Here is a 19,143-nt window from a genome sequence, read left to right on the forward strand (position 1 = left end):
GACGAAATTGCCCTTTAACGCCTCCACCAATCAGAATCGTCCAAGCAGATGCGTTTTAGAATTGAGAGCTGTGCTCGTCCAATCAGCGCCCAGCTTTCTCTGCCAGCCTGCGCTCGTATCGTCTGCTCCCCTATCTCTCTCTCTCTCGCTCTCTGTGTGAATGTTAGATACAGCTCGACTTCTCACGAAGTTAGGAAATGGTGTAGACACCACGGCGGTGACCTTCGCCCATAGATGAGAGTAAACACCGATGTGTGTGTGTTGAGAAGGTGGGGGGAGACAGAGCAGCTGTCTGCCTCTGGCTTAAGGTCCATGTGTGTGTTTCTTCTTCGTATTTCGGCTGGTGAGTGAACACCATTTTTTCTTCTTTTTCACGGTTAAGACATTTCCAGCTAGGATAGCTATCTAAATGGAACCGAATTAGCCCATCCATACCAGGTGCAGGCGGTGAAAACGCGCCGTGACAGTCTGGCTGTCGTTTATGGAGAGCCGTAGGTGTCCCGTGTACTCACTCACCTGGCGGATTTTTTGCCTTCCTGCTTCGGGGTGCAGGGAGACCAGATGTTTGTGGCTGCTGGGCCTGCGCTCTGCTGTCGTGCAGTAATCCTATTTATACAAGCACGCGCACTGCAGTGACAGCGGTGACCTGTTTCAAATACACCCACCAGCAGCCAGCTGGGCCAACATATTTTTGTGCAACTCGGCAAAAATAAATAAATAACGAGAGAGAGCCTCAATTCAGGATGAAGCAGCTGCAACTCAGCATAAGCCTTTGAGACCGTCATTTCACATTTGTTGACACCGAGAGGAAACAATGCAGCACAGAGTAGGAGGGCACATCCTTACAAACTAAATGTGGAGCAAAGGGTATGTTTTTGTGTGACAGTAAGGACTATTTCCTTACTAAAGCTAGGGTTAACGTGGCATTTTATATGGCAGGATAAATGTCTTCCAGATATAGGACGGATATACAGTGATTTAGTAGACTTTGTACACTTCTTCCTTGTTTAATGACAGTAAAACTGTTGTTTCAGCTGCTTTTCTGTCAGCTAATCATTTTGGGTTTCAGAAGGGATGTACCCATAGATCCGCTCATTAGTTTTAGAGCCACATGTTTCCTGTGAGAGACACTCATTGGACACTTTATTGGGTACATCTTTCTAGTATTGGGTTGGATCCCTGTTTGGTTTAAAACTGTCTTGATTTTTCATAGCACAGATTCCATGAAACATTCCTCAGAGATTTTGGTCATTATTGACATGATTTTTGGCTGCACGTCCATGATGCAAATCTCCTGTTCCCTTGCAAAGGTGCTCTACTGCACTGAGATCTGGTGACTGTGGAGCACATACGGGTACAGTGAAATTATTGTCATGTCAGGAAACCAGAAAGTGTTGCTTTCTGTTGGAAATAGCCATCAAAAGCAAAGAGCGCAGTGCAGTCATAAAGAGATAGGCATGGTCAGCAGTAATACTCAAGGTAGGCTGTGGTGCTTAAATGATGGTTAGTTGGTAACAAAATATCTCCGACATTATTACACCAGCATCAGCCTGAACTGTCAATACAAGGCACGATGGGTGCTTTCATGAACATGCTTTTATATTGCTTACAACAGATTCTGACCCTACCGTCACAGGAGGCAAGTGACAGTTGTCCAGTTTTCGTGAGCCTGTGTGCACTTTAGCCTCAGTTTACTGTTCTTAGTCTACAGGAGTTGCACCCAGTATGGTCTTCTGCTGCTGTAACCCATCTGCTTCCCAGTTCACGTGTTTTGCTTTCAAAGATTCTCTATTGCATACTGGTTATTCTCTCATCTGACCTCTGGCATCCACAAGGCGTTTTCTCACAGAGAACTGTCCCTCACTGGGTATTTGCTCTTTTATTTTTATTTTTGGACCCTTCACTGTAAACACTGGAGATGACTGTGCAAAAACAGCCCCGTAGATCAGCAGTTTCTGAAATACTCAGATCAGCCTGTCTGGGAACAACATCCAACTGAGTCACTGCCATGTGTTTGGATGATTAGATATTCGTGTTAACAAGCAGTTGAACAGGTGTGCCTAACAAAGTGTGTGGTGAGAGTGTGTTCACTGTTGTAAACCAGAAGCATTGTGTGTGTAAGAACAGGTGAGCGGGGCTAAAAATTCAAACACCGTTAATAAATGAGGAATAAAACAAATATAGAGACCTGAGGTGAGCATTCACTTCACTGAGGAAAGCCTGTCATTACGGTAAATCGTATAAATAAAGTAAACATAAAAACGAATGAACATGGATATTCAGTGGTGAGAACTGCAAACTGAAACTTTAAAACATAACTGTCAAGATTTTTATCTTTGGCAGGAAGTCAGTTTATATATTTGTTTGGAGGTTTCGTGACAGTCTTCTGCTCAAAGGTTTCAAAGGCGTTGCTTTCTTGCAACCCACCTGAACTGCAGATTCTGCAGATGGACTGTGATCACGGTTCATTCCTCTTATTATTTTAGGTGTGTTTGTGAAAAGACAGTTTTCAGATATGTTGTGTTTGCAGAAACCAATTTAACCATTCTTTCTAAACACATGCTTACCCATGCAGAAAGGTTTGCCTGAGTTTTCAGATATTTGTTATTACTTCCACTGAAGTGCAGTAAAGGAGAACTGACTTTTGTTTGTGGTTTACTAAGCATTAAAAAATATACAAATTAAGTGTTCCTAGTGTTTTGCTCCCTCTAAAAATAAAATATCGAGTAGATTTTCAGCACTTCAGGTGCCATCAAATAATCAGAAACTAATGTTTCTCATTCGAGAGGATTTCCTTCCCTTCTCTGTTTCAACTGAATCTGTATGTAAAACAAAAACTATCCATACATGTCTGTTTAACTGGCAATGGGAGGACTAAAACACTGGAGTGTTTAAATTGGAAAATATGCTTCTTTTTCTGTAACATGTCTGATCCAGGCTTTTAAATCTGTTGAGGAAAAAGGGGCGAAAAAAAGCATCAAGACTCAGTACTTTGCCCTAATTCTCTGCAGGCTCCAAGTGGCTTAATCTCTGCATCAAATTAAATTAGAATTACATGTAAAAATCGTTCGGGTGCTACTAGACTTAGGATAGTTTAAGACAGCACCAAACCATCACAGCCCAACCCCAATGTCCTCGTTTACAGCTGTTTTTACTTTTAGTTTTGCCAGAGAGAACATTTTTTCAGGCGGTTTCATCCAACCCACAGAGGGTACTGCTCCCCCACATGCCATCCAGATGTTCGGGATCCCTCCACACCCAGACAGAACAAGCAAGATGCCAAAATGCCCCTGAGAAATGGAGGAATATTTCAGATACACTTTTGCAAGATGCTGCAGTTTCAGTTGCATTAATTCAAGCATTTACTTAAGTAAGTAGTGGCTCGGTGCTTTATACATGCTTTGCTGTTTTAGAGTGCCAGTAAGAGGAATTAAACACCGACTTGTGAAACTCCTCGTATGCACATTGCAGAAGATAAATGGGGAAGTTGCAGGATGTCTGAATTGGTCAATAGTAATGTGAGCTTTAACAAATTGATTTGCGTTTCAGCGTGGCAGAAACTGTCAGTGAGAATAAAAGCATGAGGGAGCTGTAATTAGTGGCTTCAGAAACATTGCCTGAGAGTGTGTCTGCGTTGCGTGCCGCAGTGAACTTTGATATGGCTTTAGCAGTCGGCGGCTCCCCGGAGGAGTGATGCAAAATAGATGCTTTGAGGAGAAAAACTGGATGCATTTCAGCTCCTCTGAAAGCCCGTGTGTGTGTGTGTGTGTGTGTGTGTGTGTGTGTGTGTGTGTGCGTGCGTGCGTGCGTGCGTGCTCGCGCGCAAGTGTTCTTGGCAAAAACGACGGCCACCATTCGCACACTGCTAGCAGATGATAACTCACTCTGGGCTAATGTTGAGAGTTATTTATTGGAAATTTGTAACATGATAATCATGCTTTTTAATACTCAGAAGCTGGAAAATGAGGCTGGGAAAGTACTCTAATAGTGAAGTGCTTTACCGTCATTGAGAAACACAGTGTCTTTGGTCATAAGCTGATTCTTATGCAGCTTTTTCTGAGTTTTATGACATGTTCCTCTCTTGTCTTAGGTAGGAAGCATGGATAAAACGCACAGCTGGTTGTGGAGTGCGACACACCTGGATCCTGCTCACCGATAACGGGTCCAAAGAACTGCAAAAAAGTGAGGAGCCTTCCCAGACACCATCCTCCAGGATTCCTTCAGGATCACTTCCAGCATTCATCCTAAAAGCTGACTGTCAAACTGGCTAAGTTAAACTGAAGTGAGTCCCTCCAGTCTCCTCAGCTGACCCTGAATTAATTTTATGTCCTCCTAACTCCCAAACACACACCTCCCCAACAATGAGGAGCACCAGATCGAACCTGCTGCTGGGCTGTGTGCTCCTCTGCTCCGTCTCCCTTCTCTACCTGGGGATGAGCGGGGTAGACTGCCCTCCGAAAAGCCATCGGCGCCGCTGGATGGAGCTCACTCTGGGCTCAGGCAATCAGAGCTTATCCCTGACTGATCACTTCCCAGAAGACACACCCATTATCTTCATTGGGGGCTTCCCCAGGAGCGGCACGACACTGATGCGCGTCATGCTGGACGCCCACAATGCCGTGCGGTGTGGAGAAGAGACCCGAGTGATTCCCCGCCTCTTGACCATGAGGGCCACTTGGAGCCGCTCAGTGAAGGAGAGAATACGACTGGATGAGGCCGGCGTCACTGACCACGTGTTGGACTCAGCTGTGCGAGCGTTCCTGTTGGAGGTGGGTTTCTCAGGCTGCTTTTGCGATACTGAAACACATCTTCATGTTTTTTAATGGTGAGGAGTGTGTGAGAGAGACAGGGTCACATGTTTGTATTCACATGTATAGCCCAATAAATCCCCAGAGAAATGCCAATATTGGAAGACAAATTTCCATATTTTTGAATCTGTAGTTCATCTTTTAGTTCTTCAGCATTGAAAATCTTTAGCTTGCCCAGATTAACCTGCAGGATATTGTAAAACGTTCCTTTTTTTGCTTTAATTAGCTATATAGGACCACTTTACAGCAACAGCAGTCTGAACCTGCTTTATGTTGTGAGTTAGGTTTTCGCTCTCTTTCTCTCCCTAACAGTCAGATATAAGTTCTGAGCAGAACCAGGCTCAGGGAGGAGCACACATCTGTCACAGCTGGTATAGGGTTAGATGAAATAGAAAAGAGGAGCTTAGAGACCCCATGAACAATAAACAATACAAACTCCAGGAAGGAGACAGGAAGAAGTTCCCAATGAGCAGAAATGGTGTATGGAAAAAAAAAAGTGGGAAGTTAATTCAGTTGTGTTGGTTTTTACCTTCATTTTAACGATACACCAGTAAAAAAGCTCAGACCTTTGTTGCAGCAGTTTAATAAGAAATATGAAATAATATGAAACTTCCTGGAATAAATGTTTACAGTTTTAACTTCTTCCCCTATAAAAGCGCTGATGTGGAAATTTTGTCTAAGTGGCAGCACCTTATTGTTTAGTACAATAATACAGCGGTGAGTTGCCATTAAGCGCGATTTACACTTCTGCTGGGAATCTTTGTAGAGCTGCGACGCGATCTAAAGAAGTGGTTGACGTTGTTGCCAGCATTTATGTTTGAGCTAGTGCATTACGTATTAATTACCTCGTGGCTGAGTTTCATATGTGGCGCCAGGTGATAGAAACAAATAAAATGTCCTGGGTCCGCACTCTTTGTTTTGGTCAATTTCAAACATGTTTGTTGTTCAAATTTTTCCAACTTCAAGTTTTTTGATTGATGACATTCATTCCAATAGTTTCAGTGATCTGCCTGCAGGGGTTTGCTGACATTTGTGAGTCCTTATATTGATGCAGTTATTATTTCTGTATATTGAGATGATGATAATTGACTTTATTCGGGGTGTGTGTGTGTGTTCCAGGTGATAGTTGGTCACGGGGAGCCTGCGCCTCGCCTTTGCAACAAGGACCCGTTTGCACTGAAGTCTCTGTCTTATTTGGCTCACATCTTCCCGAAAGCAAAGTTTGTGCTCATGCTACGAGATGGACGGGCAACTGTGCACTCAATGATATCACGCAAGGTGCGTTTGTCTGTTTTCTCCTTCATGCTACAGCGTCCTCTCAGGTTGGCTGTTCGAGCAGCCACAAGAGATGCAAAAAAACCCATGCCATCTCGCTGAGTTTTCCCTGTCGGGATTCCTGTGGTGACCTTCACACTGTGCCTCATTTCATAGGTGACCATCTCCGGTTTTGACCTGACCAGCTACAGGGACTGCCTAACAAAGTGGAGCAGTGCGGTGGAGACCATGTTCAGCCAGTGCCAGGCGGTCGGATACGCTAGGTGTCAGCCCATCCATTATGAGCAGCTTGTCCTCCACCCAGAGGAGGAAATGAGAAAGTTGCTGCACTTTCTGGATTTGCAGTGGGACCCATCGGTGCTGCACCACGAAGAGCTGATTGGAAAGGCTGGTGGTGTGTCTCTATCAAAGTGAGTATATGAAATATGTGCTAGCTTTAGTGATACTTGTTTGTTTAATGTTATAAAGTTTTCAGATGGGCCGTCCTTTATATATCTGCCTTTGATTCAAGTGTCTTTTCAAATGAAAGCTTCTGTTGTGGCAAACGTTTTAGAAGCGGGTATCTCAAAACCTCAGCATAATAAACAGCACACTACACTGAAACTCTCCACATGATAAGATACCGGTACCCACAGTGGTTTATTTTTAACCTTTAAAAGTAGCAGCAGTCCTAATGTATTTGCATGCAATGTGTGCATGCACTGAAGAAGTTTAGATTACATTACATTTCAACCATGACATGGTTTTAATGCACATGCATACTTTGCATTTTCACCTTCAGTTCTGTTTAGAAATGATTTTATTTCTGTTAAGTGTAAAAAATAGTTTAACAGAAGTTTCTGTTTGTTGTTTACACTTTTAAATGAGGGGGGAAAAAGAGCACAGAGAGATAGGGCTAGTTATGTAATGATCTGCTGGATCAGCCTTGTAGTCTGGTTGCATCAAGTAGCATGTAAGAGGGTATCTTCTGTTGGGCTGTACGCTAATGTTAAACACACACCCTAGCTGGAAGGCTTATCTCCTGACATCGCTCTCTCTCACAGCAGAGGTCATCACTTAATTGCCGCCTTCCAGGTAGCTCTGAACTGAGATGTCATCTGAGCACATTCCAGTAGTAAAGGCAGGACAGTGAGTGAAAACGGGATTTGCTTTGCTTCTTAGTGAGGTTGAACGATTCATGCATCACTAGCAAGAGAGCACAATACTTGTTTTCACACTTAAAAATACCGCTGCAAACACGTACATGAACAGAGCCTGATCAGTGATCAAAAACGCACAACATAGGCAGTGCAGATTCAAGTTTTATTACCGGTTGTGTCTACTGCTAGCTTTCTTCCAGCTTTCCAAGTTGGAAATCCAGAAGGGGTGTAGGAGGCGTTTTAGATGAAAATTTAGACTGAGAACTCGATTGTGCAGTGGTTAGCATTTTTGCCTTGCAGCAAGAAGGCCCTATGTTCAAATGTTATCCCCGTGTCTGCAGGGGTGTCTCCAAGTACTCCGGCTTCCTCCTCACAGTCCAAGGATATGCAGTCAGTGGGGTTAGCTTGACTGGTAATTCTAAAATTGCACATAGGTGTGAACATGAGTGTGAATGGTTTTGTGACAGACTGCTTGCCCATTCTCACCTTATGGTAGGTAGGATAAACACCAGCCCCCTAGCCTACACATAAAAACCTGAATTGAAGCCGAAGAAAATGGATGAAACTGTGTGTGATGTGACGCACTGTAAGTTCATACTGTTGTTGAGAAGTTGTAACGTTCTTTGCTGGATTTAGTGCCTTTGGACAGAGCATTGTCTTGCCCCCTCTACTCTGTTCAGAGCAGAGAGCTGCAGCACCCAGACAGACAAAGAGAGACGTTGTCCCTTGTGAGAGGAGTATGCTGAATACTCAGTTTATTCAGCCATTTGCAGCTGCGTTTAAATGTGACTGAGTTTTCACCTTTCTTTTGTTTTGCTTCTTGTTTGTCTTCTGTTTTTCTCTATTTTCCTGTTGCATTTTATACCGCTTTGGTTCACAGCATTTTGTTCAACCCTTGTTGTTTTTAAAAGTGCCCTAATTCACTCGACTTATTCAAAACGGAACTAACTGAGGTTTCCCCATTTTACTAGTTTTGCAAAATTTGATGTTTCACAACTTGAGAAACCAAAAGTGTTTCAGTTGTTTCAAAAGTGAAAATCAGACCGTCAAATTTGACTCAGGAGTAATCCCGCAAATTTTCATGCAGTCTCTGCTGGAGGATGGTAAAAATTCTCCAATGCGCATGAAGTGAATGGTCAACACACATCCGGCCATATCCAGTCTAGAGGAGGTCTAGGGAAGTTTTTTAATTGGTTTGCATGAAAGAAACAGATTTGCTGAATATGCAGTTAGCTTGCAGTTAATAGGCTGTGTTCCTGTTATTATTGTTAGGCCATATACGCTGTGCACATGCATGATGCTGAATTTAAACGGTTTACTCATCCTGTGAATTCACACCCCGCTGGCTTTGAGGGGCAGCTATATTTCACGATAGAAAGTGTTGTTTTTTTCAGGTTTCTGAAAGCCAGCTGAGATTCCCACTTCTCACACGTCTCGCTCACACACTCCATGTGCTGACCACATTTTTGCTTACTCATCTTTGATATTTATTCAGTAACTGTATATGAACATATAAAAGTTTCATTGTAATAAAATACAGAGCAAATCATTAGTAAAAGTAAATGTTCTTACACTGCAACATGCTTTATTGAATGATAAGGCCTTCTCAGATGTGCTTATGGTAAATAAGCAGCACAGCTTGAAGGTTAAATGATGGTCCAAGATTAAGAAAGGCACCAGTTGGACTGTTTACTCTGCAGTGGTGCCAACACGTATGTCTGTCCTCATTAACAACAGTGCAATTAAAATAAAGTCTTCCATAATGTAATGAATAAGTTATTTTATATGGCCGCATTTTTCTTCATCCATTTCTATATGATAGTACTCCATCTGCATTAGTGAGAAATAAAGTGAAACTGTTGCACCTGGAAAAAATTTGATTTTTACTCATTCTGTTTGCACCGAGGGTTTAAAGTGCGGAGTGACCTCAGCTAATTCACTGGGATCCTCCTCAGTCCTGCAGGTTTTTTTATGTTTTGTATTCCAACAGATTTTCTGTTTCTTAAGATGACAGTGTCAGATATAGCAGGGTGCACAACGGTGTGAAAATATGTGTGAAGAATGATATGTGTGAGGTGTTCACTCAAAACAAGTCTTAAACCACAGGAAGTCACATGACTGTGAGACCTTCGTGTCTTCTAAAGTTGAAACTCATGTGTTTTGTCATGTAATGTGACATTTAGCAAAAAAAATCACTTTAAGTTCAAGTGTATGTTTTTGTGTTTGTTTTCATTATTGATTAATACATTTATATTATTAAAAAAAAAACTGCTGCAGAATTTTTCCCCTAACAGTTTCAGGTTTAGTCTTAAGGGAATTTCACCAAATGCGATTGACCCTGTGGGTTTTACCTCAGATGTTTTGTTCTCATGCAAATCAGGACTGTAAGCAGTAAGCACAAGTCTAAAAATGCAACTCAAAACAGGCAAACCCACCATGAGAAAAAAAAAAATACTAATCACGTCGTGCAGGATGCCGAAAATCTTCATTTTAAATCAGCCAAACCTTTCAGGGTTAAGTAAAGCTTACAGGACTCCCACAGAAAGACTTTTTAATTTGTGTTGCTCCACTTGTTTGTTGTGCCTCAAGTAGAGCATTTCTCTGCAGGCCAGAAGCTCGGGGGATTTGGTGGGAGTTTGGCTGCTAAACTGAAACTTGGCGCGCATTTGAAGGAATTAGGCCACATTCTGGGAGAATTAGCACCCTCACTTTGAGAAGTTATGCAACGGCCGGCGCAGTGTTAGTCACCCAAATGCTTAAAGTAGGAAATGTGGAACAGGGTGCACACATTAATTAAATCAGAGGGAGTTATATGGAAGATTTAAAATGACTAGTTTCCTCCGAGTTACTCTCTGTTCTCATCTGCAATTCTTTGTGACGCTCTTTATTATTTTCTGTCGATACACAAAATAAAAGCAAATTAATAATACGCTAAAGAACTAAACTGTTTTATTCTTGCCAATCATGATTATGACACAAATGCACACAGAAAAAATGCATTTATTTTATTCTTTAATATTTTATTTTTGTATTTAACCCTTTTATTTATCTTTCTTTGGTGGCCAGTAACTTATGAATTATTATTTCCCATTGAGGCTGCTGTGAAGGGGCACGCCTTGGTTGTAAAGAGATCAAATGAATGAGCAGAACTAATTTCTCTTTGTATAAAACTTGCGCACTCGCATACATGACGTGGGTGTTTGGCTCTCTGCAGGGTGGAGCGTTCGACAGACCAGGTGATGAAGCCAGTGAATACGGAGGCACTGTCCAAGTGGGTGGGGCAAATTCCCCCTGACGTGGTCAACGACATGGCTGAAATCGCTCCCATGCTGGCTCGCCTGGGCTACAACCCCCATGCCAACCCTCCCGACTACACAAAAACGGAGCCCCTGGCACCTGAGTTCAACTACTCACACGTGAGTTTAAAAGCGTTAAAAGTGTTTTTGCCACTTAGACATCCAAACCCTAACATGATGAATTTACCATATGAAACAGTGGAAGGAGATTTTATTGTACCACCAAAAGGACATGCAGATGAACAATAACTACCTAAATTAGAAAGTTGGCTCTGCTTTTTTAAATTCAAGAATGGGTGAAACTAACGAGCCAGCTTTTCCTCTCAAGAGAAACCTTAAAAAAAACAAAGATTTGCCCTTGAGTAGAAGGATTCAAGGGAGTCCTGCAGTTTGTTTGTATATGTTTCTGTTAACAGGAAAACATCAGCTTCTTCCTGCTTGTTTTCACTAAAGTGAATGATTGTATTTCCCATGATCAGGAGAGATGTATCCTTTTTCATTATATAGTCTTTTTACACCTTGCTGTGTGCTAGCTTGCCTAATTTTACATGTGGTGTTGCATGTAGGCGTGCTCTGTTTGGCTGTTTCACAAATGCCCCACAGCCCAGAGATCTGTACTGCAAAGTAGGATTTGGCCTTATCAACCTAACTTCAGACTTAACCTTGGGTTTTCAGTATTACAAGGAAGGTTCACATGTTAACATTTTCTAAAAACCTGTTCCGTAGCAGGTTAGGCTCAAGATTAGAGACCAACGGCTATGAAATCAGTGACAAGTCAAATGTCAATCAGCTGTATTCTTCACTCTCACTTGTAGTCGCTTCAGTCGCTCAGGTGGAAGTTGAGAAAAGTTTATCTTGTCCTGCTCACTTCCTGTCACCTGTGGTTATTTCACCCGTAGCTGCTTGTGGTTTGTGTGTGTACGCAGCTTTAAACACCACTGAGTCTACAGCTGAGAGAGTAAAAAACACTCTTGTAGTTGTAATCCATCAGAATCAAGTAGACTTGTTCATGTCTCTGATAACCGCTTATCCTGATTGCCCACATTAGGGTAAGTGAAACCAGTCAACAGTACTTGGCGTAGCAAAATCCAAGAACACAAATGTTGCTTCAACCTCCTCAGTTCAGAGTCAGATTGCAGCCATATGATACTATAGCAGCTAATTACATTACAAAAGCTGGCAATAATTCATTCCTTGTTATGCACACTGATGAGCCAGCGAGCAGGAAGTGTGTAACAAACAGTCCTCTACTTCCTTAACAGGTCTTTGACCTTAATCTTCAGTGCCATGATAAACAGTCTGAAGGAGCCGCAGTTCTTGTTTCTCGACAGCTGCTGCAGCCCAGATGTTGGTGCACATCCACTGCTGCACCTGCATGTTAACATGCAGCACTCTAATCAGATATTATGTTTCACCAAGTGACATCCAGCGGTGCAGAGAACTTCACGTAGCTGCCAGAGTGAATCAGTTTGCAACCATAAATCAGCCTCGATAATTTCTCCTGTTATTCTGTGACCTGTGAATGACTCTGTCTTTTCTTTCCATAGAAAGAAAAATCAGCAGATGTTCCTCACCCCAGCTAAGCATGGCTGTGATGTTCAGCGATATGGATGCGCCGCAACGACAGATTTCAAGTTCTGGAGGAGCTACACCTGGCGGGAAAGATTTAAGTGTTCCATGTGTGTTTCTGAGTCGTTCGTAAGACTCGTGTGCGGTGTCCGTGTCTGTACACTGGCGGAGTGTTTAAGATGCAGGTCTGGAGTGGACTACCTGCTCAGGGAAGTTCTGCTTCTTCGCCACTCATCGTTCCACCCCTCCAGGTCGAATCTGTGTTTCAGCTCGACCATCATGTCAGCTGTTATGACCTCATCATCACAATGTGAATCTGTCTTCAGACCAATCCCTCACTCGCTGGGAGCTCGGTGTTCGTGAAGCATAACGACTGTATATTTTTTGAAGACGTATGTTTATTTTCTTAATAAATTATTTTGCTGTTGCCCATTCAGGAATTTCAGAACTGGAACAATTTCTAATTGTGGTAAATTGTTGAGCATTATTAAAAAGAAAATAAATGTCACCTCTTGCTGTGGTCCACCTATTTGTTTACTAGTTTAATGTTCTCCATAGCGCCACCCGGTGGCGCCGAATTGACATAGCACCATTTAAAGGAACGACGGAGAACTGACTCGTTAATTATAAATACAGAGCATGTTTATAAAGCAGGACAGTCGTTATCTTCTGTGCTTCACACTGAGCCACTAGCACCACGCTGGACCTGCTGCCCTCTGGACGTGAACTGGGGCGTTACTGTATTTTGTTCCCGTGTTGGCGTGCTGGGAGCGTGATGCCACATCTCCCTGCTGCTGGGCTGTGAGAGGTTTTCTGGGGTGGGCGGAGCTTGTGAGCTGCACCCGATCATGTGCAGGAGACACCTGGAGAACTGAGAGGGAAAGAGAGGTAGAAGGAAAATCCATGCATGCCTGATATTAACCACATGATAATCTTTAGGGGGAAAAAGAACTTCAGACCATCTCTTACACACGCTATGAGGGGGATTTTAGACTTTCAGAAAACATTTGGACAATAAGTCCAAATGGGAACAGGAATTTTGTCTAATTATTTTTCCAGTATGGGGGCTTTATTGTATGAGGGTTTTATTTTAGTTCAACTACTGTGGATTTGTTGTGCTTAATTCAATTTTATATAAATTTTTACTAGTTTCACTGTTAGTTTCGGTACTTCTAATTATTATCACCTGGAGGACATCTTCTCAGGGGTTCCACATTTTTATTTTAGTTGCAAGTTTCAGTTAGTTTTCATTTTATTTTCAGTTAACTTAAATGTTTTCACACCTGCTTTTAGTTTGTATACTAACCTTGAAGGCAGAACAATGCATTTAGGCATGTAGACATGATCAAGACAACTTGGTGAAGTTCAAACCGAGGATCAGAATGAAGAAAAAAAGTGACTAGCCAGATAGGCTAGTCTGAGTATTTCAGAAACTGCTGATCTGCTGGGATTTTCCTGCCCAACCATCTGCACGGTTTACAGTGAATGGGCCAAAAACAGGAGGTCCCTGAGCTTCACTCCTCTGGGTGAAAATGCCTTGTTGATGTCAGAGGTCAGAGAAGAAAGATTGGAAGCAGTCTAAAGGTGCAGCAATTTGAATCGTTTCATCAATTGAATGTAGAAGTGCATCTCGTCAAACCTTGAAGCAGATGAGCTACTGAGTGTCACTACTGTCATCTAAGAACAGGAAACCGAAGCAACAGTTCACATGCACTCACTAAAATTGAAGAACAGAAAACTGGAAATAGGAAATTTGATGTAAACATGAAAGCATGAATCCAGCCTGCCTTGTATCAACATTTCAGGCCGGTTAGTGTTGGTGTAATGATGTGGGGGATATTTTCTCAGCACGCTTTGGGCCCCTTAGTATCAACTGGGCACTGTTTAAATGATACAGCCTCCCTGAATATTGCTGCTGACCATGTCCATCACTTTATGATTGGAGGTGTTTGCATTTTAAAATGTTTTCCAATGAATATTTTTGTTTTTGTTTTTAATGAAAATGATTTCAAATAGTCAGGTATCGAAGTTGCTGCTGATGAAAGTTGGTGTCATTTTAATCTGGAGGAGTTTTTCCTGTTTTCTTACCTGGCTGTTCAGCACCACGTAAATAAAGGGGTTGATGACGGTGCTGGTTTTTGCCAACAGTGAGGGGATTAAACTGGCGGCAGGCGGCACTAAGCCCAGCCTTCCAAATGAAGCCAGCATCGCCACAACTCCGTATGGCATCCAGCACAATAGGTAGCCTGTCACCATGGTGACCACCATCAGAAGGACACGGCCTTCTCTCCAGTCAGGGTAGGTTGAGTTAATCCCTGTGACCTGCAGACACCCACACTTCTTTTAAACACACCGGCAGATGCACAGAGGTGAGAGCCAGATTTCAAACATTACGCAGAGGTCAAAGGTGAAGCTACGAGCTTACCTGCCTCGCCACTGCTCGTACAGCGAGGAGGATCTTCCCGTAGCAGAAGAACATGAGCACCAGCGGCAGGAGGAGGCAGAAGACGAACAGACAGCTGACATAAGAGCGAGCCGTGGCTGTGCGCTGGTGCCACTGGACCGAGCAGGTGGTGCCAGGACCCTCCAGCCCATAGCTGCACCGCAACACAGGATGAACAGTAAGTTACTGTCTTCCTTCATCAAACAAAACAGAAACAAGCAGCTCTCAAATAGACAAAAGGGTTGCACAGAGCAGGAAAATATCTTGTTTTTTAAAATATGTACACATTTTAAATACTTCTGTTGTGAAAAACAAGAAAAATGCCAGTTTTAATGAGGTTGATTTAATGTTTTCATTTTTTTAAAGATGTCCTTTTTTGGCTTTCCTGACATATCTGTACTGTTAGAGTGTTGGATGCATATAAAACACGGCCAAGTTTCCAAATAATGAGGTCAGCATATGTGCAAATACTCTCTGTGAGCCAAAACGAGCCGATATCCTTAATGTTGTCATCTCAGGCACACAGCCCTGACCGTAAAGTCCCACCAGCTCAGTGTTTAAACCTGTTTTTAATAAATGACAGTCAATCAGAAATAAACTGGCTTAAAGGGAAGTGAAGGCACTGCACTAAAGTCCAGCATGACATACATAAATCCACTCAGTCAAAGAATGAAAACATGGAGCTGCTTTTGTGTGAAATAAAATCACACGGATATGGATTGAAAGCAAAACTCAGAATTTGTGGCTACTGAGGTAGCTGCCTGGACCGAGAACTTAAGTTGCAGTTTATATCCATGCCAGACCACAGCTGACCTTTAATATAAAAAACCTAAAAATAAATTTTTAAAAAATTTAAAAATGAAAGATGAAAAATCAGCTTCCTGTTACCCAAATGTTCAATTCAATGCAAATATTCTCAGTTATACACGTCACTTGCTTAACCAGAGAGAAACATATATTAGAGACACACAGCTGCAACAAAAAAGTGTGCTCAAGTCATGAGAGAGCTTGTGTCTTTAATCATCTTTAGGCATTTAAACAGTGAACTACAATGAGCCAGAGCTCTCTAATGACCTAACATTTCTCAGCCTTTGATCTCATTGTTAAAGCAGTGAACAGACTGGTTCTTATTTTGTGTTTTTCAGCTCTACTTGAGCACTCAAAGCCCTTTAATATAATATTCACTCTGATGACATCGGGAAACAGGGTTCAGTATCTTGAAGGATACATTGGCACACAGACTAGAGCAGCCAGAAATTGAACCACCAACCTTCTGATTATCACTCTGCCTCTATTTCTGCCAGCTGTAGTGGTTCATTATTTTGTAAATCACAGACTTTTCTCTGAGGTCTGGAATATTTCAGGTTGGCTGACCTGCTCCAGCCCAGCAGTGGCGGCACTGTCCACACCAGCGAATAGAGCCAGGAGGCTGCGACGGCGAGCCAGGCCCTGCGGTACTGACAGGAGTCCGACTGCTGCTTGCAGAGCAGCACAGAGTAGCGTTCAAAGGACAGGAGAGCCAGAGACACTAGAGACACGATCCCTGCCATAGAGAGACGTCAGGTGAAAGAGCAGCAGTGATCAAACAGGATGCTGATGCATTCTTATTTTTCATAACCAGAGTAGCAGAAACATTTCAAGATAAAATAATTTTATAAAAACATTTTACAAACTATACCCAACAGGATCCAAAGAAGCCTCGTTGTGGGTTTTTTCTTATTTGGATCTTCGTTAGTTTTTTAATGGAATAGTGAAGAATAAAAAATATAAACTACAATAGTGTTCAAAAACTGCCTTTTATGCTACGCTCTCCTTTCCCAGAGTAAAACTGGGCTTCATTAACCTCACTCACCGAAGAGAGCATTGGAGAAGCCATACCACTTGCACCCGTAGGAACCTGTCAGCCACCTGCCACGTACGCTGGCGGAAAAACTGAGGGATGTGCCAAAGATGCAAACGAGCATGTCGCTGATGCTGATGTTGACGAGAAGCAGGTTGGCCGGAGTCCTCAGCCCAGAAAAACGTGAGAACACCAGGAGCACCAGAAAGTTGCCGAAGAACCCCAGAACCAGGACGAACCCAAGAAAGACGGCTGCCGCAGTGTGACCTGCTTGGCTCAGGGCACCGGGGATGTGCTCTGTGCTGAGGTTGTTGTGCTGTGGGTGGGTCACCATGGCAATGAGTAGAAAGACAAAGCAAAGGCGTATGGAGGTATCCTCTTAGAGAAGTAGTTAAACTGAATTCATTGGAGGCATTAGTAGGAAATACATCTACAAGATGTCTGCAAAAGCTTAAATACTCAAGGGGAGTGGGCAGAATGGGGGAGTTGGGGGGGAGATTTGTCTTTTTCTCATACATTATGGATATGAATTGTATGAGTTGCTGCCAGTTTATTATTTCTTCAAATGAAAACACTGAATACTGTCAAAGAAGAACTTAAACTAAACAAGGAAATACTAAGATGGGCCCGTTTTCCTATTCTTTTTTTTTTTTGGTAGATTAAAAAGTGAAGAGCACTTCTATGAAAGGCAACGAATCAATCAAAAGAAGAGATGTCTTTATTTTGTTCTGTTAGAGGCTAATACTTTGTTAAGAACCAGATTGGGGACCTAAATATCTCTGCCAGCTTATCAATAATATAAGCTTTGGCTCACTCAGATGCTGAGCCAGGAACACACTCGGGTCCAAAAAATTCAAGTGAAGCCTGTCAGTGGGAGAACTCTTGGAGGAGAATCCAAGGAAAATGCAAAAACTGGGGAGGTTTGAAGAGGCTGTGCAGAAGGCGGCCAGGCGGTGGAAAAAACTGGTGAACAGGGGAGAAGATGAGGGCAGGCAGGTGACTGGCAGCAGAAGAAAGGTTACTCCCGAAGGAACTGGAACTAAAGGCTAAGCATGCAGAAATGATTCTGGAGCAAAGTATGGAGACAAGCTGGGCTAACACTAAGACCTGGATGCTGGGTTACAAGCTTCTGTGATGCTCTGCAGCAGGATGTGGAGCAGGGCTGCTGTGGAAAAGAAGTGGCGCTAGGAAGTGATGAAGGGTGAGGGTTGAGAGTGGGCATCATTCTGGACGGAAGAATGAAGAAATGACAGGAGATCTGCGGGCGGGAGATCAGCTGACAGATTTAAACATTATTTTTCTCCTGTAAATATAAAAAAAATCATACAGGATGCTGTGTACTTTAATTAAATAATATTTACATCATTTTTAAACTAATTTAGAGCTGACATTATTAGTTATGGAATAATTCAAGCCAACAGCTCTCACTCAAAAGTCGAACTTAGGCCTATAAGATCACTTTGATGCAGTACTACACTTTAACCACTGGAGGGAGCATTTTCTAATGGATGAAAGTTCCGTTAAAACGTCATCTTCGGGTCTTCAGACTATAGATAAAACAAACCTTAACTCTACAGAAATGCTTATATTGTTATTTGAATCAGGCTAATTTAATTAACTATTACATTTTTATATTTGTTTATAAAATGATATAATCAGTGTTGGGAAGGTTACTTTTAAAATGTATTCCATTACAGAATACAGAATACATGCCCCAAAATGTATTCTGTAACGTATTCTGTTACGTTACTCAATGACAGTAACGTATTCTGAATACTTTGGATTACTTAATATATTATCGTGCTTTTTACAACAACGTGAATGTACTATTGCTGTGTGATTTATTACTATTACTGAAGGTCCGCGACTCCGAACTGTAGTAAAGGGACCTTTGACTAATACGGTGGGGTCCCTGTCGGCTCGTAGCCGAAAAATAGCTTTACTTTGTTGTGTGGGTCAATTTTTCTTGCGAAAGACAGAGGCAGGCGTTGAAAGGCTGCTCCAACGGAACTTATTGTTTTCGGAGGAAAACACGAACACGGTGTACAGTCGAGTCTTAATAGCTTACTTACAACTGGGCTCGTAAGGCACTCTTCTTGGCTGAAGTGGTTATTATTATATTTACATGCTTCCAGCTCCCGTTTTTCCTCGATGACAACTCGTACCTTTCTACTCCCCTTTTTCTCCCTCCTCGCGCTCACAGACCCATAACGGGTATGGCAGTCCATTCTCCCTGCAATACGGACTACACTGCCCATGATGCTACATTCTTAAGAGCTATGCTTGTAGCATTCTGCCTGTTAGCTTAGCACAACAACAACAACAACGAAAAGGCGCTCTCTCACCCAGGAAACACACAGTCGCAGAGAGAGAGAGCGTCGCCCTGTAACCATGGCAACCGTAACGCTGCCGCCTGGAACAACAGAACGTAGCTGTCAAACAAAACCCAAACAGTCCTGACCCGCGACAAAATGAAACGGGAAAGTACCGCAGTGTAATCCATTTATTTCAACAAAGTAACTGTATTCTGAATACCACCTTTTTAAACGGTAACTGTAACGGAATACAGTTACTCATATTTTGTATTTTAAATACGTAACGGCGGTACATGTATTCCGTTACTCCCCAACACTGGATATAATTTGCAGTGATGACGGGAAGAGCCTATCCTTGTCTTTCCTGGTGGTGGTATTCTCTGTGTCAGTTAAACACAGTGTTGTTGGACGTGTAGTTTTACTTGTAGTTATAGTGTGTCTTCTGTAGTCCTTTCCAC

At 42.5% G+C, this 19,143-nt stretch overlaps 2 protein-coding genes across 5 annotated transcripts; one reads left to right on the forward strand and one right to left on the reverse strand.

Annotated features, from left to right (window-relative positions):
* Nucleotides 1-99: 99 nt before the first annotated feature.
* On the forward strand, nt 100-12,595 carry tpst1l (tyrosylprotein sulfotransferase 1, like). 2 transcript variants are annotated; one of them, XM_085289373.1, is made up of 6 exons: nt 100-343; nt 4,091-4,769; nt 5,928-6,086; nt 6,240-6,493; nt 10,437-10,638; nt 12,066-12,595. In XM_085289373.1, the coding sequence occupies exons 2-6, from the start codon at nt 4,362-4,364 to the stop codon at nt 12,099-12,101; spliced, it is 1,059 nt and encodes a 352-aa protein (XP_085145499.1). In that variant the 5' UTR covers nt 100-343; nt 4,091-4,361; the 3' UTR covers nt 12,102-12,595. The 2 variants fall into 2 exon arrangements, with proteins under 2 accessions (XP_085145499.1, XP_085145500.1); XM_085289374.1 differs by having other exon boundaries at nt 4,095-4,769.
* Nucleotides 12,591-18,815, reverse strand: LOC146565936 (pinopsin-like). Of its 3 annotated transcripts, none has more exons than XM_085289371.1 (6): nt 18,443-18,815; nt 16,383-16,686; nt 15,905-16,073; nt 14,513-14,684; nt 14,176-14,409; nt 12,591-12,958 (listed from the first exon to the last, which is right to left on the reverse strand). In XM_085289371.1, the coding sequence occupies exons 1-6, from the start codon at nt 18,626-18,628 to the stop codon at nt 12,764-12,766; spliced, it is 1,260 nt and encodes a 419-aa protein (XP_085145497.1). In that variant the 5' UTR covers nt 18,629-18,815; the 3' UTR covers nt 12,591-12,763. The 3 variants fall into 3 exon arrangements, with proteins under 3 accessions (XP_085145497.1, XP_085145495.1, XP_085145498.1); XM_085289369.1 differs by having other exon boundaries at nt 14,176-14,427; XM_085289372.1 differs by having other exon boundaries at nt 14,176-14,427; nt 16,383-17,596; nt 18,443-18,482.
* Nucleotides 18,816-19,143: the final 328 nt, after the last annotated feature.

Source organism: Mchenga conophoros, linkage group LG10, assembly GCF_057382185.1.
Source record: "Mchenga conophoros isolate Kocher_MC1m ecotype Shallow Benthic linkage group LG10, M_conophoros_male_GT1.1, whole genome shotgun sequence".
Lineage (NCBI taxonomy): Eukaryota > Metazoa > Chordata > Actinopteri > Cichliformes > Cichlidae > Mchenga > Mchenga conophoros.

Coding starts and splice junctions, on each gene's coding strand:
- LOC146565936 (XM_085289369.1), bottom strand. CDS start 18,628: ATGGGCAGTGTAGTCCGTATTGCAGGGAGAATGGACTGCCATACCCGT. Junction 14,685..15,904: donor CCACTGCTGGGCTGGAGCAG/GTCAGCCAACCT, acceptor GTTGCGGTGCAG/CTATGGGCTGGAGGGTCCTG. Junction 12,959..14,175: donor ACGTGGTGCTGAACAGCCAG/GTAAGAAAACAG, acceptor TTTCCCTCTCAG/TTCTCCAGGTGTCTCCTGCA.
- tpst1l (XM_085289373.1), top strand. CDS start 4,362: ATGAGGAGCACCAGATCGAACCTGCTGCTGGGCTGTGTGCTCCTCTGC. Junction 6,087..6,239: donor ACTCAATGATATCACGCAAG/GTGCGTTTGTCT, acceptor CTCATTTCATAG/GTGACCATCTCCGGTTTTGA. Junction 10,639..12,065: donor CTGAGTTCAACTACTCACAC/GTGAGTTTAAAA, acceptor TTCTTTCCATAG/AAAGAAAAATCAGCAGATGT.